We start from the raw sequence: 27,101 nt of genomic DNA, 5'->3' as shown, positions 1-27,101 counted from the left end.
TTGTACCACTTCACTTCACATACTTCCCAGATAGTACCCCCAAAAACCTTTTACAGGAAAGACTTTTTTTTCCTTTTCTTTATTTGGGTCAATCCGGAGCTAAAGTACTTTGATTTTTCAGAGTCCTCGGATGTCTAGTCCACCCAGACACCTCTCTACATCTCTCATTGTATATACTCCAGAAACACCACAACTTGTCCTTTTTTTCCCCCTCAATTATCTTTACATGTGCTCTCAGAAGTCAGCTTCAGAATAATTACATCAATACAATACCAGATGAAAAGAGATCCCACATGATCATTAACGTGGCAAATTTTAGACATTACCAAATGCATACCAGATGATATAAAGGTAGTTTTTAAATCAGCATATCATCCATGTATAAAAAACAAAAAAGAAAACATGAAGGGAGAAAATTACATAATGGTGTGCCACAACATTATGCCAGCTTTAGTTTTTGTAAATGTGGAAGGAGAAAGGCAGTTCTTGTTTTTAAAATCATCTCACTGTCTTACAGCTCTGCCCTTTAATATTTTTTTCCATTTTATTTAAACAATCTTTCTGCAGTTAACTAAAACTGTTCAGTTCCTAAGCTGGCAAGCTGTTAAGGGAAAAAAAAACCTAACTCAGAGTAAACAAATGTATACAAAAAGCTGACTGTCCAATTCCCACATCAGGCAATATTGGATTTTTGTTTTATTATCACAACTATGTTCATTTCGGCTCTTCTGAAGCTTTAAAAAAATCTCTTCTGGTCGACTGCGTATGTCTTTCCTGCTGGAAGCTTTCGGAAAAATAAACTGTTGCCTCTGCTCATGTTGCCCTGTAATGAAGAGGTAAGAATTGTTAGTAATAATCAGTTTACATGACCAATGCATAACCAAAAGACAGAACTAGAAAAGAACATTTATGAAGAAATTTTATGTGTGCCTGTGCTACTGCTGGGTCAGTTGTCATAAAAAAATCCATAGTTTTCAGTCACCTGACTGACTCACTACCCTGGCATTGTGATTCCAAATAGTGGACAGTCGGTAGTACTGCAGAACAAAAGTGTTATTTTGTTCACTTTTCTTGGAAAGTTGCAAAGTAGTTGTAGAAGTAAAATGTGCATTAGAAAAAGTTGACAAATGACAAAAGAAAATTTAGTCACAAACAAATCTGAAACCCTATATTCTTGAAATTACTCGAAGAGTTGAATTACTGGAATGTGGGTTTAACATCCAGTGTGATGTGTCCGTGGACAGCAGCAGTACAGCGCAGCTGATGGTCTTCATCTGGATGGTATTTGATGATTTCTCCACAAAAGAAGAACGTCTGACACTACTGCTGCTAAAGACAACTATGAGGTCTATGAGGAGTTGGCATCTATAACGCGGTGAAGAAGTTTTTCACGGAGAAAAAGGTAGCGTTGGAAAAGCTGGTATCAGTGACTACCGACAGGACTCCTGCTATGATCAGCCGACATACAGGGTTCAGCCCTCACTGTAAAGGTGACACAGAATTCCCAAACCTTGTGCTGGAGGACACCGAGTGGACACTTGACCTTTCATTTTTAAAGGACATTACTGGGAAACTGAACCATTTGAACTGTGAGCTGCAAGGCAAAGGTAAGACTGTTGCTGACATGATAAGTGCTTTAAATGCATTTAAAGCCCAGATGAACATTTTTCTCTGTGCATTTACAGAGAAAAACGGTGCTCCACTTTCTCTCTGTGCAGATTGTGCTGAAAGACAATGCTTCTGCATCTGAGACTTTTGACAAAGTTGCAGAAAAGTACTCTTAAGTCATGAACAGACTTGGGCAAGAGTTTGAGAACAGATTTTGGGACCTTGATCAGTTTAAGCCATGTGTGTCGTTCATTTCCCATCCTTTCATGAACGTGGACACAACATGCATTGCTGAGTGCAATGTTCAGCTTGGGTGCTGGACAGGTGGAAATCAAAATTGTAACACTGCAAAATGACTTCCACCTCAAAGCCTATCAGGGTGAACCAAACTTTCGGTGCCTTGTTGACACAGAAAAGTACAGTGGTGTATGCACAGCAGCTGTGAAGGCTGCCAGCCTGTTTGGTTCAACCCATCTTTGTGAATCGTTACTACTGAGCAAATGTTTGATAAGCAAATGTATTTACCTCTCTGCTAAGATGCTTCCAGCAGTCCACCCAGGTGGGATATACTGACGCATAGGGAGTTAGGCCTCCAGCAAGCCTAATGAGAAAGTGATAATATGAGAATGCTTGAACATTTAGCAAGTTTGACAGCAGAAAATAACAAGCTAACTTACCCACAGTTATTGACTGCCATTATGTTTGACACCAAAACAAAAGGATAGGTGAGCATACTGGCAAAGAACTGCAAGAAAGAGGATGAATAGCATTAGACTGAAAGCCACAAACAGACTACTGCACTGACACTGTCTGTTATACTTACCCCTGTCATAGCCTGAGAGCAGTTCTTGATTTCTCCTGTGTGACTCATCTGCTCAGAGGAAGAGTCATACCATTAGTCTGTGTTAGAGCCTCAATTTAAGACTGCTTGACAAAAACCCTCAAGATCCATGTCAGTACGATACAAAAAAGTTGTATCATACAATGGAAAAAAATCAAAACAAACAAAAGATTGTTGTTGCATTTTTGGTTTTTTTTGCATGCACAAACTTGAATTTCAAGTATTTAGGAAAAGTCTAAGGAAAAGGTATTTTACAGAATCCCCTAACTGAAAGACATAGTATACCGAGTCATCAATGGCGTATGTATTGATGAGGTGAGCCAGCAGGTTACAAATCCACAGAGAAAGGACATCACCCAGCAGACGAGGAATCAAACCACTAGGAAAAAGGAAATACAAAAAAATAAAGACACACACACCTTGAATTAAAAAAAATAGTGATAATATAATCAAACTGCTTATCAGAAGGACACTGGGATTGTTTGGAGACCCAAGCCTGGATTATTGGCTGGAATAATGTTAGCTAAAACCAGTTGTTTTGTTTAACTAACTGTCATCTGCCTGAAGAAAAACAAGAGATACTTAGTTATAGTGCTGCAACAATTCACTGAGTATTTTGAATAAGTCGATTACAAAACATTCTTTACTTCGATGCTTCGTTAAGGGACCCCTCTGCAGCGCGCCACTGTTACCATGGAAATGCAAACACGAGCATTTCAGCCACATTTGCAACTAAAAACAGGCATTCAATACAAATGTATTTATGAGCAGCGTGTGAATAAAATGCCTGACAACATTAAGCTCACGCACACTGATAACACAACAGCAGCAGTGATGATGATGATGACGCTGGCACAGGTTAACATAGAGCCGGAGTCTGTCTTACACACTCCGAAGAGCAAAGAGAGCTCAGGTAAAGTGAAAGAGAACGTGTTTCACGTGTTAAAAAAAAAGCAGCGTTGTTTGTGTAATCACCATGCAAACCTTTTCTAGGGAAAAACTGGTGAGAGTCCTGATCAGCAAACTCTGACGTAATAAAAAAAGAAACTTTGTAGCCGTTTCATTCACAGCCGTTTGTTTTACACAGCGAAAAATCTACTGTAAGCCTCAAGATGTTGCACAAAAATATGCAGATGAACTGTTAACTTAGTTTGATACCATGTTTAAATTGCACAGCTTTCTGAATGCTGACGGAAACCTTCCTATTTTAAATGGAAGCGAGTAGGGGTGGTAGGTCTTCATAACATTTTTCAGGTTGAAGTGAAATGATATAAAATGCTTTCTCAAATAAATTGTGTTAATATTAAAAAATATCTAAAATTAAAGCATTTTTCACAAGCCAAGAAACATGTACATGGGCCAGTAAACTCGGAGCCACTGACCTGAAGGCAGTTAGGTCAGACACCGAATTATTGTTAATATTAATTAATCATAAAATCTTGTTTTCAGCAGCACAATAACTTTATGTCAAAGCACAAGGCAAACTTCAGAATGCTAATATGTTCGCTTCTCTTCATTGCAGCCACCACATTATCCTTTAAAGGAGCACACTTAGGGGTTTTCTTTGGACCAATGAAACAGATTACAGATGAAACAAAAAACATTGCAGTTTCTAAAATGAAAACCAATGAGAAATTCACTTTAAAAAGGCCTGTGTTTGATCATTTACTATCGCTCATTAATAAGACAAAAATATTTCTTAGCCGATTAACCGATAGAATAATCGATAGATTACTCGATTACTACTCCTCAGACATTAATTGATACTAAAAATCAATACTGAAGTAGATACTCATGTGAAACATTATCAAGTGCTGCCTTTGCCTCCTCTAGCTGGTATACAACCTCACCCAGCACCACTGCAAACAGGAAGTCACACAGCTCTTCCACTTACTAAACAGCTAAAGTATGTCCATAACACTTAGGGAAAAATTTAAGCAGTCAGTCAAGACCACATTTAAACGACAGGAAATATTTCCCATGATATCAAATATGGGATAGAGTATTTTCTAGGATATCTGTCTTGATTCTCTCAGATTTGAAGTTCTAGTACTGTGACAACTCTAGTCACATTTCTAATCTGCTGATGATCTGCTAATAAGTAACTGCAATAATACCAAGAATGAATAACCATTTTTATGCATATTTTGAGTATATGTTAGAGCCCTGACTTCAGGAAATGAGGCTCAAGGTGCATCAATGCAACAATTGTTGGAAGATGCAATTACATACAAGTAATTTTATGTATATTTATGAGAACAATATTTTTTCAGATTTTCAGATTAAAAAAATATTATATAATTAAAAAAAAGACTGACTGTGCTTTTAAAGTGTATAGAATAAACCACTATAGTGGTCTCAATGCCAATCATCTGATCCTAATGCATAATAAACGGCGAAAGAAATCTTTCATGTCAAGACATTAATATGCAGATGGTTTTTATTTTTTATTATGATCAATTTAAAAAAAAAAAAAAAAAAAAAAAAGAGAATTGCCCGTGAACCCAGTTTTCCTTAGACTTGGTGCAACATTCAATGTAGTGCCTTACACCAACTAGAAGACAAACAAAAGCTATACCTTTTCTTAAAAATCAAACTAATGCCTCTTCAAGAAATCGAATATACACTATCTGCCAAACTGGACGAATTGGTAGACTTCATTGATAACTCTATTTACTGTATTTGTACCATGAGTGAAGACAAGAAGGAACTTAAAACTACCAGTCTAATACAAAACTCCAAAAGACTCCATCATGATTCAACAAGCAGCCCATAAGTTTCACCAACTCCTGGACTTCGAAGATGTTGCTCAAGATGAATAATTAGATTAAATGACTAGTACCTCTGGTATCAACTAGTGACAACAGCAATAATTTGTCGACTGGTCGTGAGTATCTCTAGTATACTGTAAAGAAAGGCCAGCACTAAAAAAAAAAAAGAGAAAGAAAAAGCACTAATTTTGAGACACACGTTTGGTTAGTAGGAACTCCCACTATCCTTTATGGAAACCCAACTTTGTTACAAACTTAGCTGAGACGGTTAACGCAATCATCCATGTGTGAAAGTGGGAATGAGTTGAGTTTTGTAATGGCATTACCCTTACGGTAGTCATTACAAACCCATGGGGGTCAGGTTTTGGGACAAGAAGTGACAGTGAAGTCCAAGAACCATTAATGGGCACAGACACTTGACTGAGCAGAGTCAGGCAGATGTGCTAAATTAGATATTAGACATAAGACATTTATTGTCCTGACAATGATATATATAACAAACATTTTACATTTTTTAGTAAATTCAGTGAATCTCGCTCAACTCAGCTTGCATGAAGTGTTTTCAGCTGGGCGTCGTTGTAATGGCCTCCATTTTCTTTGTGAGTATTTATTACACAGCATGCTGTTTGGAAAAGCCCGTTCTAACATTTGAGTCTTAGGTCTAGTTTGAGCACCCGACTGATCTTTTTTGTTTCTCATCCATAAACTTTCTCCATACTCTTTCACGTGATTCTTGCGTAGTTGGTAGAAGAGGTTTGCAATGGTGGTAAAAGAGTAGGGGGTAGAAGAGTTTTCTGGTCCGTGTCAGATGGACCAGAAAACTGTACTATGCAAAGTATTTCATAACCAAACCATGTCCATGCTACAGAGGTAGCCCCTCATTTAGGAATAAGGTCCTCAATTTGTTTTGACTGGTCCTTCTGTTTGGAGCTACCTGGTTCTGCCTCATCTTATCGTTATATTGAACAGCCCTATAGCCCATCATCACGGTGGTTGTCCAGGGACGCAGTGACAGACACAGAGGCAACAGGTGAAACTACAGGATACTGATAAACAGAGCTGTCAAGGACTACATAAGCTTTCAGTATCTCTATCACAGACTGGACAGGATTTATCTGAAAGGAGTAACTCCTCAACATGTGGCCAAAAACTAAATCACCTAGGCTGAACCCCAAAGATTCCTGACTTGTCTCTCTGACAGCGAATTTCTAAATCAGTTATCCACTCAAAAATTCACACCATTATTATTAATAGTATTATTGTGCAACTTCAGAACTACTCACACACATTCCAACTACCAAGAAAAAAAAACATTCAAAAATATTCAACCAAACATTTCACAATTTCACTTGACAAAGACTGTTTAAACTGGGAGTCACATCCGAAATATGTAATTTTCAGTCTGTACCAATAAAACAAATCCACAGTGTCTACCTGGTAATATCTCATCAACTTCTTGCAAAGCCAACTTAAGTTTTTTTTTTTTCTAATTATTTATTGACATATTAATTTTTTGCCTGGCATAAGAGTGCATAGCTACTGAAAACCTCACCTTCTACAGCATTTCATCTATTTTTGCCTAATTTTATTTTATTTAGGACACGCAAACTGAACCTTTTTGGTTCTAGTTATTTAAAGTAGGCTTGGCCTGGTTTGTTCCTTCAACTCAACCTGGTTCACAAGTCTACAAGTCCCTAAAAAACTACATCTACACTACAGTATCTTGACAGTACTGTGGGTGAGTTATTACTGGATTTACTAAGAGGAGGGAAAATTGTTATTCACTGCCATCTAAGCAATCTATGCATGTACCAGGTGCCTTAATGTGTGAAATGCTCTTTTCCCTGCATTTTCAGATATTCTAAAATACTCCAGACTAGAGAGAAATTTTAAAAAGCAACGTATATGAAAGTCAATGTGTGTGTGTGTATAGAGGTCGACAAAAGTCCAATTTCCTGTTTAGCACTGTGACTAAAACCTGATAAACTATAATATATATAACTTTGCAGTTTGTCATACATTAATTGGTGGTACGTACACTGCTCAAATATGTAAAAGAAATGAAAGTTATCATCTAAAGGACAAAGAACAATGTACAGCATAATGTTTTGGCACTGTGCCCAAATCTTTGGCCCATTATGTACCCATTCACATAGTAATTCCCCCTGGCATCCCAAATCATGGCTGAGAGAGACAGAGATGTATATAGATATATAATCCTGTCACAAACGTTTTACTACATAAAATAACAATTTAGTGCCAGCAAGACAATGGACATCCATTAGATTTTTCTGTCATTGTTATTAAAAAAAAAAAAAAAAAAAAAAAAAAAAAAAAAAGATAATAATATTACTAATCAATAAAACTGCCACGTTCCTGGGTCTGTTGATCCAGCGTTTTGAGTTTTAGTTTATTTGGATGTTATGTTTAAGTTCTTTAGGGTAGCTAAGCTCATTTTTTTATTAGAGTCCCTCTCCCTTTGTGCATTTCATGCTGCGTGTCTTATGTTGTCAAGTTTATATTGTCATGTCTGCATCTCATATTTCCTGTTTTATTTTGAAGGTCTGCGTCCTATGTCAGTGTAGTAAGCTTTGCTTCCTTTGTCTCCTTATGTCAGACTAGTGTCAGCTGTTTCCCCATGTGTTTCCACTTCCCCTAATCACCCTTGTGTGTATTTAGTCTGTATGGTTCTGTCCATTCCTTGTCAGGTCGCCTGTTGTCCTCTGTGCCACGTTTCCATGTTCTATGCTCCAGGTTTTAGGTATCCTTGTATCCATGTTGAGTTTCATGTTTTGTTTTTTTATGATTTAGTTTCCCAAGTTTAGGTTATCGTTTAGCTTCATCTCTGCCTTGTTTTGTGTAGTGTTTACCATCCTTAATAAACGGCTTGCTTTCTGTTAACATTTAAGTTTTGTTCACGTTCCTTGGTGTCTGCGTTTTGGGTCCTCTTTGCAAATTTGCAGTGTGCTGCTGCATACTGTGACAAAAACAGTTTAGGCAACTCCCTCTTTGATGATACACTGAAGGAAGTTTCTTTAGTTTCTACTTTTGCAATAATCTTTTTCTCTTATTGGCCAAGTCATCCACTTAATGTCCAACAGAAGTATCTGTTGTCCTAAAGACAAATAGTGTCAAACTTACGCAAAGAAGCCCAGAATGCCTTCTTCTCTGTAGACTGTGATGATGGAATCAAACACCCCACTAGGAACAGAATTTAGAAAAATCTTAATAAATTTCATGGCTCTTCTCATTTAGTATTTTAGTTGTGATACTCAAATTACCTATATTTGGTTTCTCTTCCAATGAACTGCACCATACATCGCAAAGTAATCACTGAAAATCAAGTCAAGAAAAATATTTCAGACATCCTAAAGGTATGACATGCATTATATTGTAGTGAATCAGTTAAAAATATGATAGCTCTGAACGGAGTCATGATGTACCATGGAAGGGATGTGTGACGATGGTGGCACAGGAGCGGGCAATCATCTCCCTGGTTGTCTGTTGAAAACACAGAACAAGTCACTAAAGTTGAAGTATTTTTAAATGGTACTATTAATGCATCAAGCAATATAACAACAGTCCTGTAAATGCAGCTGGTTATTATCATTACTTATAGTTTACAACAAAACTGAGTACATCCCCATGCAATATCATCTATACTAAATTGCAACTTAACTTTATTATATTGAATTTAAAACCTATATTTTCAGTGTAGTCTAAAGCCTTTGTTTTCAAATATAATACAATTTAGCTTCAAAGTACAATTGTAATGATACAGCTTTGAATCATTATTCAAAAGTATAACTTTGTTATTGTGGCCCCAGCTACAAAAGGAAAGCAGAAATAATTTTGTTTTATATTTTCTCATGTAAATAATCGACATCTTTTGGTTTGAAAAGAATATGGACGAATCAGTGATCTGTTATCATGTAACTTAACCAATCAGCAGTGAGCTCAGGGTACTATTGTACTTGATCTTGATCATGCGACTTGCAACATGTGCCACTGTGTTCACATTTGTACAATGTTGTGCCATCTAAGCATATTTGTTGGAATCAATTCTGATGCACTGGTTATTCTTCAGAACTTCATTCTGCTCAGTGGTGAGTATGAAAGAGTTAGCCAGCTAACTTTAGTGTCAGAATTACCAGGCTTAAAAATTCAGCTAAGCGCTAAACTAACAGTTAAAGTAGAAATAAATAAATAACATCAGACTAGTAGCATTAGTGTAAGCAAAATGGCAAGAAACTTCAACTGTTTTAGTTTGAAATTGTGCCCATTCTATGGATAACTAATGTTGTTATTGCCTAAGTTAAATTTGGGCTGTAAATAAAGTATTGTATTTTTCAAAACAAGCCGCCACTGAAGAATGGAGATTCCACAGTTCCAGTTAAAAGGATGCTGAGGCAACCCATGAGTTTGATGAGATTTTTCCAACACCTTTGAATCCTGAGCTTTTTTCTATATAGACATATAGACATTTTCCACTGCCGTTAGGCCAGACCGACCAAGCACAGACAGGGCCACAATGATCAGTCTGTATCAGACATTCATTAACACACTTGACAAGACAAAATGTACGTGCAAGCTTTTATGTACACACTGTAACTGTGCTGCTGTGAGTTAAATACCCATGTATGTTTTTCATTATCGATATTTATACCTTGGGCTCCTGCCGTTCCTAGTTCTTCTGCTATTAGACAAATGAAAAGTTCTTTACGCTTATTAATTAAATGTAATCTGGCTTACATTATACTGTGTTGATTAACTGTGTGCTCAGTTTCTTAAAGTATTACTAAAATACTTACTTTATCACTTTTTCCTTAATAACAGTATTTTTTTGCCCTTATTAGGTAAAGTGCTTAGACCAGACTGAATACAAATGTGGCTAAAAACTACCAATCTGTAGTGTTCTGATTTAGCATTGGGATTGCATGTCTTACCTCGTTAACAACCTGCTGTAGAGAGCTCTCTTTATCCTTCTGCTGCCCACCCAGTATCTGGAAATCAGAGAAACCTCAGCATCACCATCGTGAAAATTTTTTTGCCACTTTATACCCTTATTAAGAAATAGTGTACAGATGGCTTGAGGAGAACAATGAGGAGCAATGCACAATTCATTTGTTAGGTGGGGTCAGTGTGGGCCAGCATGTTAAAAAGTAGGGCTGCGCTTAGAGATTATTTTAGTAATAGAGTATTTAATCAATTACTCCAAAAATGAAAAAAAAAAAAAACCCCAAAAAACCAAACAAACAAAAACAGAGGTCTTTGAAAAATGAACTGTGTATTGGTTTCCATTTTAGAAACTGCATACAAAATCTGGCAAAAAAACAAAACAAACCCTGAATCCATTCATTTGAATTTATATGTCATAATAAAATTAAAGTTTTTGAAGAAAACACTTTCCTAAATGCAAAAATTAAAAATAAAATCTCAAGTACAGTAATGTCAAACTTAATAAGGTGTGCATGTAACCTAAACAGAGCTAATAAATAACATTCCCTTTACCCTTTAATAGACCCTTTACTGTTTTACTAGGGTGGGGGGGTTCTAACAGTATTGCATCTCCTGGTCGAGGTAGGTTTGGTGTTTGTTCATGCGTATGTGCTTTTTTTAAGTGTCTTTGCTTGTTTAAGTGTAAATGAGTCAGTTATGTGTCTGCAAGCCTTTAAAGGAGTATAGGGTGGCAGCAGTAATGAAAAGCAAGCCTATCAGCATTCTGAAGCTTGCCTTGGCTTTGATGCAACATTTTGTGGTTCCTAAAGTATAGATTTCATTATTATTATTAATAACTATTATTAATTACGGTTCCAACCTAACAGGTCAGAGTTTTACTGGCCCAGGTACATTTTTATATTGGTATGCTAAAAATACAAATGTGTATATTTTTGAATAGTAACACAATTTTATTAATATCATATCATTTTATTTGACTTTATATCTGAAAAATGTTACAAAAGCCTTGAAACAAATACAGTATAGTACACCACATACCCCCCCTTTAGATTCACCTCTGCTTCTTGTAGGCATCACTGGATGGGAGTTATGTGCTTTCTTTTGCGAGTAACGGCTCTTCGGTGTGTGTGTGTGTGTGTGTGTGTGTGTGTGTGTGTGTGTGTGTGTGTGTGTGTGTGTGTGTGTGTGTATATGGGGGGGCACCAGCATCACTGTCACTTCTGCTGGTGTGTTATCAGTCTTTGTTTAAAAACTGTGGTCTGCATGGGCTTAATGTTGTTATAGTTTCTATTCCTAAATACGATTCTATGGCAGGTCTATTTTTAGTCACAAATGTGGGTGAAGTGCTCACGTTTTCATGGTGATAACTGAATACTACATGGTCATGCATTAGTATCAAGACAAAGAATTTTCAACAAGGATTTTTTTAAATAATCGAGTTACTTGAGTTATTCAAATCATTGCAGCATTTGTTGAAAGATGGCACCACACATCAACGCAGCAACTTTGCTCTCCCCTCAAACGTTTGATTGTGTCTTCATTTCCCTTTTTTGTCTGATAGATAGAATTTTATTTCGAACATGCAAATATAACTGAAATAACAAAGAGAAAAGAAAAAAAACTTTAAAAACATCAAGTTTTCATGTATATTTCTGTGATTGAAAAGGAGTAGGATGAAGTTTACACTTTTCCTGTTCCTACCCCCTTATTTTAAATTTCATTACTTACAAATCAAATTCAGAATTTGACCTTCCACTTGACTTGACCTCAGCAGCGATGGCATGCTGCGAGAGAACCCTGCTTATGCAGTTCAGCAACCTGATCTTGTTCAAAAAGGGAATTTTTTTTTTTTTTGCCTTTGCCATCAGAATGTCATGACAGTGCGACTTCCTGACAGGAAACGACAATGAATCCCTATTTTTGCACAGATTTGGCCTTTTAAAGGCATGTGGTCCTAAACTTTTGATCAGCTGTAAAACAACCTGTTTCAGTTTAAGTGTTGTTGTCAATAAATTGCATCCTCAAAAAAAAAAATGTTTTGTCTCGCTCCCATTTGTTCTTGTTGCATGCTGAAGCTCTACTTGGAACCTTGTTAAGATCCAACCATGCAAAATATTGTAGGCTCTATCAAGTGGTCTTAAACTTTTGATTGGGAATGTATTAAAAAAAACAAAACCCAAAAACGTTAGTTATTTATCAGTTTTTCTTTCCTATATAATTCCATATATCTTGCTTCATATATTCGATGTCTTCAGTATGTATCTACAATGTAAAAAGTAGCAAAAATAAAGAAAAACCATTAAATGAGGAGGTGTGTCCAAACTTTTGACGGGTAGTGCATATGCATGCCTATATGCCTGTTCAGAGGTTCTTGGAAAGGATATGTGAAGACTTATCTACATTAGTTTAGTTGCTGTATTCCAACCTCACCCAAGCTGTGCATCTTTGGTGACATAAATGAACTAGATATGGACATCCCATACACTCCTAGTAAGGAGTATATATGGGATGTCCATATCCATAGTTCATTTATGCTTCTTCAAAAAGCCAACTGGATTAATTTGTTTCTCTCTGGCCTTCACTGATCAATTCCATTACTTAGTGGAGGTGGTCGGCTGTAGTCTCATCTCCCATGGTGCCTTGTAGGCGGAGGGGGATGGTCTCTGGAACTATGGGTGCCTGGCTGTTTTCTGGTGGGTGGAGAGCTGCAGCTGCTGTTTTAGAGTGTCAGTGTGTCTGCTTCAGTTGGTGCTGGTGTGGGACTAGGGTGGATGCCTCCTTATGGTCTTGGAATGTGGGGCCTGGGATGCTAGTGGTGGCAGGTGCTGGCCTCTTCTGGGCGGGTCTGGTGCCTGGTTTCTGGTCGGGTCCATCTTGCCCAGGGGTGGTCTGCACTTACTTGGCTGCTTTGGCATATGGTGCTGGGTTGTTGATTTATGTAAGTTTGCATTTTCATATTCCAGGTGCTGTTGGTTTTTTTCTTTCTTCTCTTTGTTTTTTCTTACGGGAGCAGCAGTTGGCAATACATTGTGCTTTTCTATTTGGATTTTTCTATTTGGAGTTTATTACACTGAGATGCCAGCCATTTTACTTGCCGCATTTTAGTTGCCGTTTTTATTGTCAATGGTGTGTATATTGTTGTTATTGCTGCTTTAAATACACACACTGGACTTTATTTGAACAATAGGACATAGAAGCCTACATATCTACTGCCCTGTTTTACATCGAGAACTGTACAGAATAACTATGGACAAAGGAGGCAGATGTTATCAGAATAAACTATGGATGACCAGGGATATCAGTTTATGAGAGACCGCAACACTGCCCTTATGTTTAAAAAAAAAAAGGAATTCTATTATATTTAGATAGATAATTATATATATTATCTATGCTCTTCCTACATAAGTGCTTTCTATCTAACATTCATACTCCAATGGATGCATCAGAGAGCAACTTGGGGTTAGTATCTTGCCCAATGACATTTGGCATGCAGACTAGTGCACACAGGGATCCAATCCAATCCAATCCAACTTTATTTATATAGCACTTTTAAAAACAACAAAGTTGACCAAAGTGCTTTCCAATAATAAAACACAGATAGCAGTTAAAAACCATACATTAAGCATACAATGAAATCAATAAACAAAATAAATATATAATTGAAAAAGAAGATAAAAATAAATCAGTGTATATATTAAATATCAAAACATGAGTAAAATAAACAATAAGATATACAATGAATAAGATTAACAAAGTAAAAAGATTAAGAATGGCCAACAGCTGACTAAAAACTGACTACAAACTGACTCTGATAATACTCCTAGAAAGCCTTTGGAAAAAAGTGTGTTTTTAAAAGTGATTTAAACATTTCAAGTGTTGGGGCCAACCTAATATGGAGGGGCAGTTTGTTCCATAGTTTGGGGGCCACAACAGCGAAAGCTCGGTCCCCTCGGTGTTTCAGTCTCGACATGGGGACAGCAAGGAGTGACTGGTCAAATGATCTGAGAGACCTTTGTGGAGTGTATCGGTGTAGAAGGTCTGACAGGTAAGAAGGAGCCAGGCCATTTAAGACTTTAAAAGCAAGCAATAAAATTTTAAAATGAATTCTAAAATGGACAGGCAACCAGTGTAAGGAGGCAAGAACAGGGGTAATGTGCTCACGTTTGCGTGTCCCTGTCAACAGGTGAGCAGCAGCATTCTGGACCATTTGCAAGCGTGATAGTGAAGCCTGATCAATACCAATATAAAGTCCATTACAATAATCAAGGCGAGTGGTCACAAATGCGTGCAAAACTCTCTCCAAGTCACAAAAAGAAATAAAAGGTTTTACTTTAGAGAGCTGCCTCAACTGAAAAAAGCTTTTCCTCACCACTGTATTTACTTGTTTGTCCATTTTAAGAGCTGTGTCAAATTTTACTCCAAGGTTGGTGACAATTGATTTGACACACGATGTAAGAGGACCCAAGTCAGATGGAGGGACACCAGGTCCATTCGGCCCAAATATAATGACTTCAGTCTTCTTTTCATTAAAGTTTAAAAAATTCAGAGCTAGCCATGCTCTGATATCCTTAAGACATTCTAAAATAGGCCTGAGGGGGTTAAGGTCATTGTGTTTCAGCGGTAGATAAATTTGACAATCATCTGCATAAAAATGAAATGAGACTTTATGTTTTTTAATAATATGGCCAAGGATTGAACCACCAACCTTCAAATTAGTAGGTGACCTGCTCTACCACCTGAGCTACCTGAGCTACAGCCACCCCTGTGCCAAATCCAACCTAAAGAAAGATATCGAGAAAGATATCAGAGGCAAAAGCAGAATATTGGAGGATCACTGAGGAAAATTTCAGAGAGAAAGTCCCAACAGCATCAAGATCTAAAAGTGAGCAGTGGTATGCCACTCTTGGCGTTCTGGCTAATGCAGTGGTTAGGTGCTACTTCAGATATCTTGCATTCTTGGACAGTCAAACACTGCCATGAGCTGGCATTGAGTCAATCACTTCTCATAGAACTGTAAGCACCTGTTCTAAGATGGCAATCACTTTGTACATACAATATCAAGGGTTTTGGAAAAAGCCTTGATATTGAACTTGTATCCCATTTTGACCTTGATCTTTTATTGCATAACTGTTGTGTTAATTTCCCTACATATTATGCATGTATCATCCCCATGTGAATGTGACATTACATTCTCCATTTACATTTGTTCCATGTCACGTTCAACTTTCATTAACCATACACATATTTGTAACTATTAGGTACGTATATGGCAAACTTTTGATTAAGTGACTACTAATATGGAATTAAGACTTTGAAAAAGAGCCAGAAGCCTGGCAGAAACGACCAGTTAAAATGTAATGCTTCCAGTCTCCAGTCTGCTATATGGGCCAGTCTTCTTTTTTCTGTTTAAAATGCCTCACCTGTGCTCTTTACCTGCCCTTCCTACAGACAGCAAACTTTTAAAAAATAAAAATTTAAACAAACTGGTTAAATTATACAGCTTGGTGAAGGCTGATGGCAACCGTCCTATTTTACATGGAAACGATACCTGCAGTAAACAGAGGTGAACCATGGGGTGTAACACACTATATTAATTTCTAAGGCTTTTGTAACATTTTTTAGATTGAAAGTGAAATTATATAAAATATTGTATTCATTAAATTGCATTCATATTTAAAAATATAAAAATAAAAGCTTTTTTCACAAGCCAATAAAAATGTGTATCGGCCAGTAAACTCTGAGCCACTGACCTTGCTTGTTGCTAGGTTGGACACCTAGTTATTATTAATATTAATTAATGTCTGCACCATCATAAGGCCTGTTTTTGCCTCTTATTAATGTTAGAAAGCCTTCCAAAATGACAGAGTTAAGGTAAATATTTTATGCTTTAGTTTAGATTGCGTATATATCTTATTTTATTTGACTTTCACTGTACTTTAGTATTATTTATATAGATTATTTATATATTTTTGCGTTTGTGGAAATGCTTTCTTTAAAAAAAAAAATTATATGACATGTATTGTTTTGTGGGAGAAATGTTTCATCACTCATCCAAGTGACTTCTTCAGTCTCAGCTGACTGCAGGTTTCCCCAAATCTTAGTACATTTGCATAATGACTGAAACCAGCCCACTGAAGGAACAATGGGCTGGGAGGTCAGTTCCTTAATCATAATTATGCAAATTCTCATGACCATTGATCAACAAACCACTGACCAAAACCCACTGATCAAAGACCACTGATGAATGGCCATGAGTACCATTCACAGAGAGTTGGGGAATGGCTGCAATCACAGCATTGTAAGATGGCGAAAGATGTACCCTTAGGCCCCCTCCTCGATTCAGAGATGGGTGTGTACTCGGTGGACCAACACATCAAATTCACCAGGGAGGATATGAAAAGTGGCAGGTTAGCCTTCTTAGACTGTGAGATTTCCATCAGTAACGGGGGACATCTAAAAGCTGACGTGTACCGTAAACCTACACATACGGATCAGTATCTAAGGTTTGACTCTCATCATCCACTGGAGCATAAACTGGGTGTCATCAGGACGCTACAACACAGAGCGAACACCACCCCCACCATCCCCACTGACACAATGGCCAGGGAGGCAGAAGAACAGCACATCAAGAAGGCCCTGAGTAAATGTGGTTATCCCAGCTGGACTTTTGTCAAAGCTGGAAAGGCACCTAAAGAAAGCTCCAGCCGATCCAGGAGAGAAGGACAACCGCTGCCCAAGCGAAAACCTGTAGTGATCCCATATGTGTCAGGAGTATCGGAACAGTTGAGACGCATTTTTTCTAAACACTGGGTCTCTGTGGCTTTTAAACCCCAAAACACGCTGCGCCAAAAATTGGTCCACCCCAAGGATCGGGTCCCCCGACACAAACAGAGTAACATAGTGTACGCTGTTAAGTGCCAGGAGGATTGCCAGGATTTATACATCGGGGAAACCAAACAACCTCTGGAGAAGCGGATGGCACAACACAGAAGAGCTACCTCGTCAGGCCAGGACTCTGCAGTCTATTTACACCTACAGGCCAGTGGACACTCTTTCAATGATGAGGATGTACACATCCTGGACAGGGAAGAACGCTGGTTTGAGCGCGGAGTCAAGGAGGCCATTTACGTGAAAAGGGAAAGACCATCTCTGAATCGAGGAGGGGGCCTAAGGGTACATCTTTCGCCATCTTACAATGCTGTGATTGCAGCCATTCCCCAACTCTCTGTGAATGGTACTCATGGCCATTCATCAGTGGTCTTTGATCAGTGGGTTTTGGTCAGTGATTGTTGATCAATGGTCATGAGAATTTGCATAATTATGATTAAGGAACTGACCTCACAGCCTATTGTTCTTTCAGTGGGTTGGTTTCAGTCATTATGCAAATGTACTGTTTATAAGATTTGGGGAAACCTGCAGTCAGCTGAGACTGAAGAAGTCACTTGGATGAGTGATGAAACATTTCTCCCACAAAACGCTACGTCCAGATGAACAGAATCAACTTTTGGAGATTTACTTTCCTGGATGATTGAGAATGCATCAAGACATATATATGACATGTAATCAATCAGAGGGTTTAGTTTTTGTTTAGTAGTGTCTTTTTGACACTACTAAAGGCAAAAGTACTTCTTATCCGATTACTCGATTAAACTATGGAATAATCGATAGATTATTCAGTTACTAAAATAAATTTACTTTATTTTACAAATTTTTCTACCACATTTATTTTCAAAAATAACCTGATCCTTACTCCCACACTTAATACCCGTTACAAAACAGTATTAGATGCTCTACTATAAGCGATCCAGGCAATACAGTACAACTTTTTTCAAGTTTTCAGAAGTGAAAGAACAACAGATTTTAATATAGGAGTGCGGGGAGTGGTGCGTTGCTGCACAGGGAAAGGATCTTGAAGGGGACAGGGGCTAAACTGTTGCATTTTATGGGGAGTCAGTGAACATTTTGAACTTATCATACTGTGACCATAAATAGGATTTAAAAAAAAAAAAAAACTTACCTGTGGGGTGCCTTGTTCTTGACATTTCTGTAAGAGGATAGAGGTTATCAAGCAGCCAGAATGAACAGTTTTTGAGTTACACTTACAACACAGATGGTAAGAAACGGAGTTCAAAGTCAATGCCATTTTTAGTCCCAGCACATAGGTCACTTACGAAGGCCATTAGTATGCATCACAAATGATTGAAATAAATGACCATCTAAAAAAAATCCAAAGAAAAGACTAAACAGAAACTAGTTGTTTAATCGTCTTGATGCATTCTCAATCATCCAGGAAAGTAAATCTCCAAAAGTTGATTCTGTTCATCTGGACATAGTTGTTTAATCAAACCTTTCTGTGGCAAACCTATCTATTCAGGCTTACCTGTACAACTTTGCTGTGTACGACTGTGCCAATAGTGCCTGCACAAAGCCTCGGACCAAGTCCTTTGAAAAGACCAGCTCTTCCATCAATCCTAATGATGTGTTTTGCTGAAACATTTAGTGCAGAGCAGGGTACATTGTAAATATTGGTAGAACTACAAGGTTAAATATCTACATACAATCATTCAAAGCACTGTAATACTGATATTACCAACTCCATTTATAAAAATATCAAGAATCAAACTTGCCATAAGCAAACAGTCCAGGTAGCTGGTAGACTTGTCTTCCAAATAAATTCCTGCCCAGGGTGGGAGGGAGCGGCTCATGTCCTACCTGATAACACACACAAAACCAAAAACAATGAGAGGGTACCATAGGAGGAACAAATATTGTCTTTATGTACCCTAGAGAAATACAGCAAAACACCAAAAATGCTGCAAGAGAAGTTTTTATCTGCAGAATATCATGTACAGCTTGATATCTCCTCTAGTGTGTTTTTCCAATAGATATTTAGTTAGATTATTTGCACAGAGCCAGGAAGGACTGTGTCCAGTACTGAATGGCACTGTAGAGAGACAGACCATTGAGAGTGAGACAGAACACATCACAAGCTACATAGCAAGAAGAAACAGACAGACAAATCTTTATTTTTTTTTTATGATGATGTTGACTTTTGATTTTAGTATTTAGCACTCACTTATTTGGTTATTTTTCCTTTACAAAACTATGTTTCCAGATATCACATAAGTTTGACAGGGCACCAGTTTGTGCACTGTGCTGCATTCATATATAACCCAAACAGTTCATGCACAATTGATGATTAGCCGACTGCTACAAATATGGACACGGTATACACAAGGCAGAGAACTGTTAGCATCTAGTAAAACTATCACTCTATCACTTAATGACTTGTTCTGTCATTAAGATCAACCTGAACTGTAAGCTATTTTTGGTTGTAATTAAGCAAACGTTAATTGATACAAGTCCCCGGTCCTCTGCTGATGTGCTCGTGCTCGTGTGTGTTAGTAATTTTCATGTTTTTCAAGAGCTAAAGGCATTGAGCTACCAGTAATCGTAACTGAGAAGCAAACAGTATACATTTCTCCCAGTGACAAACTTATGAATATACACTGTGTGTTGAAGACATCAGTCTAAGACACTACAGAAAGTGGCGTTAGAGGTAATCAGCTGACAGCTAACTTGCGGTTATCTCTAGCAGTTCAACAAATGGCAACTTAACGCCGCTGGCTTTCTTAGAAAATAAGGCATGTATGAGCTATGTAGAATTATGTCTCTAGAACACAAATTGTTTTTGTTCAATCTGCGCACAGAATATAAATGAAGCAGGGTAACATTGCAGTCAATTATTAACTTTCGAAAACGATTAACACACGGCTTCCGCCTATTGCACAGCAATGAGGAAACAGAAGGTCACAGGGACAACAGACGGGGACAATAATGTGGCCGATCCTATTACTGGGAGAGTTCCTGCTATATTCTCAAATAAATAGTTATCAAGACTTATTAAAGGTCTCTGTGTGTGCTAAAAACGTATTAATTTACTGGTAAACGAGGCAATACACTGTGAAAATGAATGGTAATTTCCTCTTCTAGAGAGATACTAGCGAGAGTTACAGTATTTACAAAGATAAGTAAAGAGTGTCTGAATCAGGCCCTGAAAGGAAACGTAACAGAATCTGTCCAAACTCTCCGCCTCTTACCTGGATCAGGACTTTAATGTACATCAAAGGATGGGAGAGCACAGTAAGCCCTGATCCCAATAACACTTGACCACACACCTCCGCCATTTTTGGAGAGACGGTAGAGACAGGAAGTTCTCCTTTTTCTTTTTGCCTCTGGGATAACGTCCGTGGAAAACAATACTGCCATCTAATGTTTATAAGCGATATGACAACGTTGTACTTCGTTTTGAGCCAATGTTCAAGTCTGAGGCAGCCCAGTGTTGCAGGCCAGGCAGGTTGGTAACGATGAGAGAACGTGAAAGTCATCTTTGTAGAGCAGTGGAAAGGCTCAAAAAATAAGCCAAGTGTGTCTTTACCTTGCTCTGTCCTAACTTTGCTATCAAAATAGAGGCTCTAAAAATACATAAATAAGTCATTTGTAAAGTCTTAAAATGCAAAGTAATGTGGAGCTGAATTGGAATTGCTACACATGAACTAATTTTAAAATGGAAGCTCTGATTTACACTTGGGTGCCTGCGACAGTAGAAAACAAAATAATCAGCATGTCTGAAAAATCACAAGGGTACAGCATTATACAATATACAAAATATACAAATAATATAAAATATAAATTTCAAACATGGAATCTCTGATGAATGTATTCATCATATACTTTTCAACAGTATCAGTAACAGTTTGTCTCTCTCTCACTCCACTTATGGGTCATTAACTGGGTCTAGACTGCTCTTTATCACTCTCACTCCTGATATGCTCTCACTCCTGATATGCTCTTGTCAGTAGCCGACTATGGACAGGGATATTAGGAAATACATTTCCGCATTCACCATTTGTGCTAGAAAAAAAAGGAATTTCTTATACTTACTATAATACACTATCAGTCAAAAGTTTGGACACACCTTCTCATTTAATGTTTTACTACTTTCTACATTACAGGTACATACCGAAGACATCAAATATATGAAACAAGATATATAGAATGTAGCAAAGAAAACACTGATAAACAACTCCAAATATATCTTATATTTTAGATTCCTAACAGTAGCCTCACTTTGCTTTGTTGACAGAACTGCAAACCCTTGTCCTTCTCTCAGTGAGCTTCATGAAAGCTCACTGAGAGAAATGGCTTTCACTTCACAGGTGTGAAGCCCTATTTGACACTGTTACAATTCATATTTATGGCAAGAACCAATCTGCTAAGTAAAGAGAAATGAAAGTCCACCATTACTTTAAGAACTGAAGGTCAGTGAGTCCAGAAAGTTGCTAAAACTTTGAATGTGTCCCCAATTGCAGTAGCAAAAACCATCAAGCGCTATGACAAAAGTGGCTCACATGAGGACTGCCCCGGGAAAGGAAGACCAAGCGTCACCTCTGGTGCTGAGGATAAATTCATCCAAGTCACCAGCACCTCTAGTTAAAGCCCAGATAAATGCCACACAGAGTTCCAGTAGCAGACACATCTTCACATTAACTGTTCAGAGGAGACTGTGCGAATCAGACCTTTATTGCCAAATAGCTGGTAAAAAACCAGGAAAACCAACAAGCAGAAGACATGGGCACATTATTCATTTTAGGGAAATATTGCAATTGAAAATGCAAGTACTGTGGAGATAATCACAAAATAGAGCATGTTATATTACGCTTTCAGAAGAGTAAGAAAGAAGACAAAACCTAAATAAAATTAAACTGAAAGTAGATTTCATTGATTTACTTAGAAATAACTCAAGAAGTAACAGTTATCAGGCAATTTTTAATAATCTTAGGAAAGCACATTTGTATGAGAGAATGTAATCCTTTAGTGACATTCTGGTTCAACCACAAATAAACACCAAGAAGAAGGGTTTAGCTCAGTGGAATGAGCAGGCAACAAGCTTCAGCCATACGGTGCATGGCTGAGAGCACCGTATGACCCTCATCCCTTTGTTGACAAAGGCTGATAAAAATAAAAACACTGAGAAGAAGCACCTGGGTACAGTGCAATGACTGTAGAAAACATGGACGACGCGACAGCTCCCCAAAAATGAAGCCAAAACGTCTCTATCGCCCCCTGGTGTCTGGCTGCAGTATGGCCTGCATTTGTATAGCGCTTTACTTAGTCCCTAAGGACCCCAAAGCGCTTCACACTACATTCAGTCATTCACCCATTCACACACACATTCATACACTGGTGATGGCAAGGTCATAAACCCCGCCTCCTCCATGTTAGCGGATGGGACTGGGGTCAGACTAAAATAAATTTATTCTCCTCAGATAATTTTTTTCCAAAGATTCTTTCTTTTGTTTTCAATAGTTCTCATTATGCTGATTTATGTCCAAGGGGTCTCCTCTCCCATAAGTTTGATTCTAATTCCTACCGCGGTCCTAGCCTGTTTGTCGCCCTGGGCGAACACTCCCCCCCACACACACACACGCACGAAAGGTATTAAGGATTGTACATTAACATAAAACTGTTGTCAGAACCATACTGAATTTCACCAGAGAAAAATGCGCACACACACACGGATATGAAGAGAGAGAAAGTATGGATAGTATGCAAACGGCTACCAAACAGCCATCATAATGTGTCATACAATGAGAACAGGACAAATCAACAATTGACAATGACTAATCAACATTAAAATCTGTAACATAATGTATTGTTTGGAGTTTAGTCTGTTACTGTTACTATTTTTACCATTTCTTCTTGGAGCAACTGTAACCCACATAATTTCCTTAGGGATTAATAAAGTATTCTGATTATGATTCTGATTGTTTCAGGATGACCTGCCATTATCCAATGACACATCTGCTTACCTGTATCTTTTGCTCGTTTCTCCTCCTCTTCTTTTCTCATTTTTATTAACTGAGCACCTGATGGCTTTGAACTTTTACTTGTCCATCTTCCATTGGTTTTAATTTTGCACTTCAGTATGAACACCCATCCCCCAACCTGAGAATCACCACAACATAACCTAATAGACAGATAGATAGATAGTCCTAAAGTGTATATTTATTTTATTACTCTTCTTATATTTAGGGCCCGAGCACTGAGAGTGCAAAGGCCCTATTTTATCTGCTCCATTTATTATTAGGGCCCGAGCACTGAGAGTGCGAAGGCCCTATTGTATCTGCTCCGTTTCTTCTTCTTATTATCATTATTAGGGCCCGAGCACTGAGAGTGCGAAGGCCCTATTGTATCTGCTCCGTTTCATATTATTAGGGCCCGAGCACTGAGAGTGCGAAGGCCCTATTGTATCTGCTCTGTTTATTAGGGCCCGAGCACTAAAAGTGCGAAGGCCCTATTGTATCTGCTCCATTTTTTATTATTATTATTATTAGGGCCTGAGCACTGAGAGTGCGAAGGCCCTATTGTATCTGCTCTGTTTATTATTATCAGGGCCCAAGCACTAAAAGTGCGAAGGCCCTATTGTATCTGCTCCGTTTCTTATTAGGGCCCGAGCACCGAGAGTGCGAAGGCCCTATTGTATCTGCTCCGTTTCTTATTAGGGCCCGAGCACTGAGAGTGCGAAGGCCCTATTGTATCTGCTCCGTTTATTATTATTATTAGGGCCCGAGCACTGAGAGTGCGAAGGCCCTATTGTATCTGCTCCGTTTCTTCTTATTATTATTATTAGGGCCCGAGCACAAAAGTGCGAAGGCCCTATTGTATCTGCTCCGTTTATTATTAGGGCCCGAGCACTAAAAGTGCGAAGGCCCTATTGTATCTGCTCCGTTTATTAGGGCCCGAGCACCGAGAGTGCGAAGGCCCTATTGTATCTGCTCCGTTTCTTCTTCTTCTTATTATTATTATTAGGGCCCGAGCACTAAAAGTGCGAAGGCCCTATTGTATCTGCTCCGTTTATTAGGGCCCGAGCACCGAGAGTGCGAAGGCCCTATTGTATCTGCTCCGTTTCTTATTAGGGCCCGAGCACCGAGAGTGCGAAGGCCCTATTGTATCTGCTCTGTTTCTTCTTCTTCTTCTTCTTCTTCTTATTATTATTCAGGCAAAACAAGGGCCTTTTTGAGGGCTTTAACATGCTCAAAAACTCTTGAAATTTTGCACACATGCCAGGTCTGGTGAAAAATTTTGTATTTTATTGGTTTTACATAGGAGCACTGGGAAATGGCTCTAGAGCGCCACCTATGCCTTGTTAAATGCAGCCCTACGAACACATCGTTTGAGCTACATGTCTGAAATCTGGCACACATGTGTAACATGCCAAGACGAACAAAAAAGTCAGTGGGACCATTGATGCAAACCCAACAGGAAGTCCGCCATTTGGAAGTGAAGGTGACATTTTGGCTCTAATTTTGCCATTTCCACGCCTCGAACTTTTGCGAACTCCTCATTGGAATTTCATCGGACAAGCTTCATATTTGGTCAGTGTCAACTACACACCTGGGCCATGTTAAATTGCGGAGCTTTTGAGTTTTCGCGATACGGTGAGGCCGTGGCGCCACGGCGAATTTCGATGACTCGCCATGAAAATCTTATTGCCTCTCGTTCTGTCATACATTGTCCGATCTTGACCAAAGTGGACAGATATGATAAGGCTCCACCCCTGAACATATTTCAACTGCCATATTTGACATCAGGGACAGCGCCACCTAGTGGGAACAGGAAATGTCATGTTTTACACTTTGGGGTACAGTATTGTAATGGGTGACATCTGCAGCCTCAAATTTCTCCAGGAAAGCCTTAAGGAGTTGGTCTTGGGTTCCAGAGAAAACTGTGAGTTTTCGCTGAAGGGTGTGACCCCAGCAGCATGGCGAACATTGAGGTCTCGCCATGAAGAAACAAATTAGTGTAACTCAATGAAATCCAATGTGATCAGTACCAGATTTTACAGGGATGATGTCAGACCCGCCCTGAACAGATTGATATGCCCATTGTCAGGAATACGTAGAGCGCCACCTAGTGGCACCAGGAAATGTCATGTCTTTCATTTTGTTGTACTGATTTTCACAGGTTCATCGTGGCCACCTCAAAAGCGGTGAATATCACCATCAGTCCCTCTTGATGCTTCAGTGAGAAATTTGTGATTATAAACTGAACGGCGCACCCTGGTGGCAACGCCGTTCACCATGAAAGATGAAGTGGCTTTTGAGGGGCTTGGAAAGTTTAAAAAGTCTTGAAATTTGGCGCACACCTCCAATGTGATGAGTGCTATCTTGTTATGTCATCATTTTCTTGGAATAGCGCAAAATGGCTCCACAGCGCCCCCTACAATATTTCAAAACAACAGCCCCTGCTCTGTGTTTTATGTATGAGTCTGAAACCTGGTAAGCTCATGGACGATATCAAGAAGTACAAAAAGGTCTCTTGAAGCAATATTCCAAATCCAACAGGAAGTCAGCCATATTGAAATTAATGTGTAATTTTGGCGACATTTCCCCTTCTTTTGAGGCAACTTTCTTTGACGAACTCCTCCAAGGCATTTCTTCAGATTTACACGATCTCCAGTGCGTGGAATCCAAAGACCTTTGTGATGTTAAATTGCGAAGCTTTTTACGTTCAGGGAAACGGGGTGGTCATGGCGGCACGTGGAGTTTCAATCACTCGCCAAAAAGCAGTAACCTGCTGTCGCTCAAAAACACAATGTCCAATCTCTCCCAAAGGTCGCAAGCGTGATGAGACTCGAGCTCGGAAATGTTTGTTATGCCATTTGTCAGTAATGGTTAGAGCGCCACCTAGTGGGACGACTATAATAATGGTTGAATGAGATGAAATTTTAGCTGGTGGTTAAATGCATGAATTCCATCAATGTGACATCAGATCGGAAGCGCTGGTTTTAGGTGTTGGGCTTGGCTCGACGCGCCGGGGTGCGAGGGCCCTCATATCGCTGCTTGCAGCTTTAATTATTATTAGGGCCCGAGCACAAAAGTGCGAAGGCCCTATTGTATCTGCTCTGTTTCTTCTTCTTCTTCTTCTTCTTCTTCTTCTTATTATTATTATTATTAGGGCCCGAGCACTTCGAGTGCGAAGGCCCTATTGTATCTGCTCTGTTTATTATTATTATTATTATTATTATTATTATTATTATTTTTTACCGAAATGAATTGCCTTTTTGAGGGCTTTAACATGCTCAAAAACTCATGAAATTTTGCACACATGCCAGGTCTCGTGAAAAATTTTGTATTTTAATGGTTTTACATATGAGCACTGGGAAATGGCTCTGTAGCGCCACCTATGCCTTGTTAAATGCAGCCCTACGAACACATCGTTTTAGCTACATGTATGAAATTTGACACACATGTGTATCATGCCAAGACGAACAAAAAAGTCAGTGGGACCATTGACGCAAACCCAACAGGAAGTCCGCCATTTGGAAGTGAAGGTGACATTTTGGCTCTAATTTTGCCATTTCCATGCCTCGAACTTTTGCGAACTCCTCATTGGAATTTCATCGTACAAGCTTCATATTTGGTCAGTGTCAACTACACACCTGGGCCATGTTAAATTGTGGAGCTTTTGAGTTTTTGGGTTACTGTGAGGCCGTGGCGCCACGGCGAATTTCGATGACTCGCCATGAAAATCTTATTGCCTCTCGTTCTGTCATACATTGTCCGACCTTGACCAAAGTGGACACATATGATAAGGCTCCACCCCTGAACATATTTCAACTGCCATATTTGACACCAGGGACAGCGCCACCTAGTGGGAACAGGAAATGTCATGTTTTACACTTTGGGGTACAGTATTGTAATGGGTGACATCTGCAGCCTCAAATTTCTCCAGGAAAGCCTTAAGGAGTTGGTCTTGGGTTACAGAGAAAACTGTGAGTTTTCGCTGAAGGGTGTGACCCCAGCAGCATGGCGAACATTGAGGTCTCGCCATGAAGAAACAAATTAGTGTAACTCAAT

At 38.7% G+C, this 27,101-nt stretch overlaps 1 protein-coding gene across 3 annotated transcripts; it reads right to left on the bottom strand.

Annotated features, from left to right (window-relative positions):
* Positions 1-63: 63 nt before the first annotated feature.
* On the bottom strand, positions 64-20,432 carry mtch2 (mitochondrial carrier homolog 2). Of its 3 annotated transcripts, XR_003221220.1 has the most exons (14): positions 20,280-20,432; positions 18,807-18,891; positions 18,560-18,666; positions 18,197-18,223; positions 10,167-10,223; positions 8,664-8,721; positions 8,502-8,553; positions 8,362-8,421; positions 2,735-2,828; positions 2,432-2,479; positions 2,286-2,353; positions 2,134-2,209; positions 621-823; positions 64-577 (listed from the first exon to the last, which is right to left on the bottom strand). XR_003221220.1 is itself a non-coding variant. In XM_003460183.4 (13 exons), the coding sequence occupies exons 1-13, from the start codon at positions 20,364-20,366 to the stop codon at positions 737-739; spliced, it is 906 nt and encodes a 301-aa protein (XP_003460231.1). In that variant the 5' UTR covers positions 20,367-20,432; the 3' UTR covers positions 83-736. The 3 variants fall into 3 exon arrangements, 2 of the variants coding, with proteins under 2 accessions (XP_003460231.1, XP_005466203.1); XM_003460183.4 differs by having other exon boundaries at positions 83-823; XM_005466146.4 differs by lacking the exon at positions 18,197-18,223 and having other exon boundaries at positions 83-823.
* Positions 20,433-27,101: the final 6,669 nt, after the last annotated feature.

This window comes from Oreochromis niloticus, linkage group LG1 (genome assembly GCF_001858045.2).
Source record: "Oreochromis niloticus isolate F11D_XX linkage group LG1, O_niloticus_UMD_NMBU, whole genome shotgun sequence".
Classification (NCBI taxonomy): domain Eukaryota; kingdom Metazoa; phylum Chordata; class Actinopteri; order Cichliformes; family Cichlidae; genus Oreochromis; species Oreochromis niloticus.
The sequence above is the reverse complement of the archived record's forward strand: the minus strand, read 5'-3'. Positions and strand labels throughout refer to the sequence as shown.

Bases quoted from the DNA above. Each gene is read 5' to 3' on its own strand.
- mtch2 (XM_003460183.4), bottom strand. From the start codon at position 20,366: ATGGCGGAGGTGTGTGGTCAAGTGTTATTGGGATCAGGGCTTACTGTG. The intron at 10,224-18,196 runs GTAAGTTTTTTT...TCTGATTTCCAG, and splicing joins AAGAACAAGGCACCCCACAG to ATACTGGGTGGGCAGCAGAA. The intron at 8,722-10,166 runs GTAAGACATGCA...TGTTTTCAACAG, and splicing joins TACAGCAGGTTGTTAACGAG to ACAACCAGGGAGATGATTGC.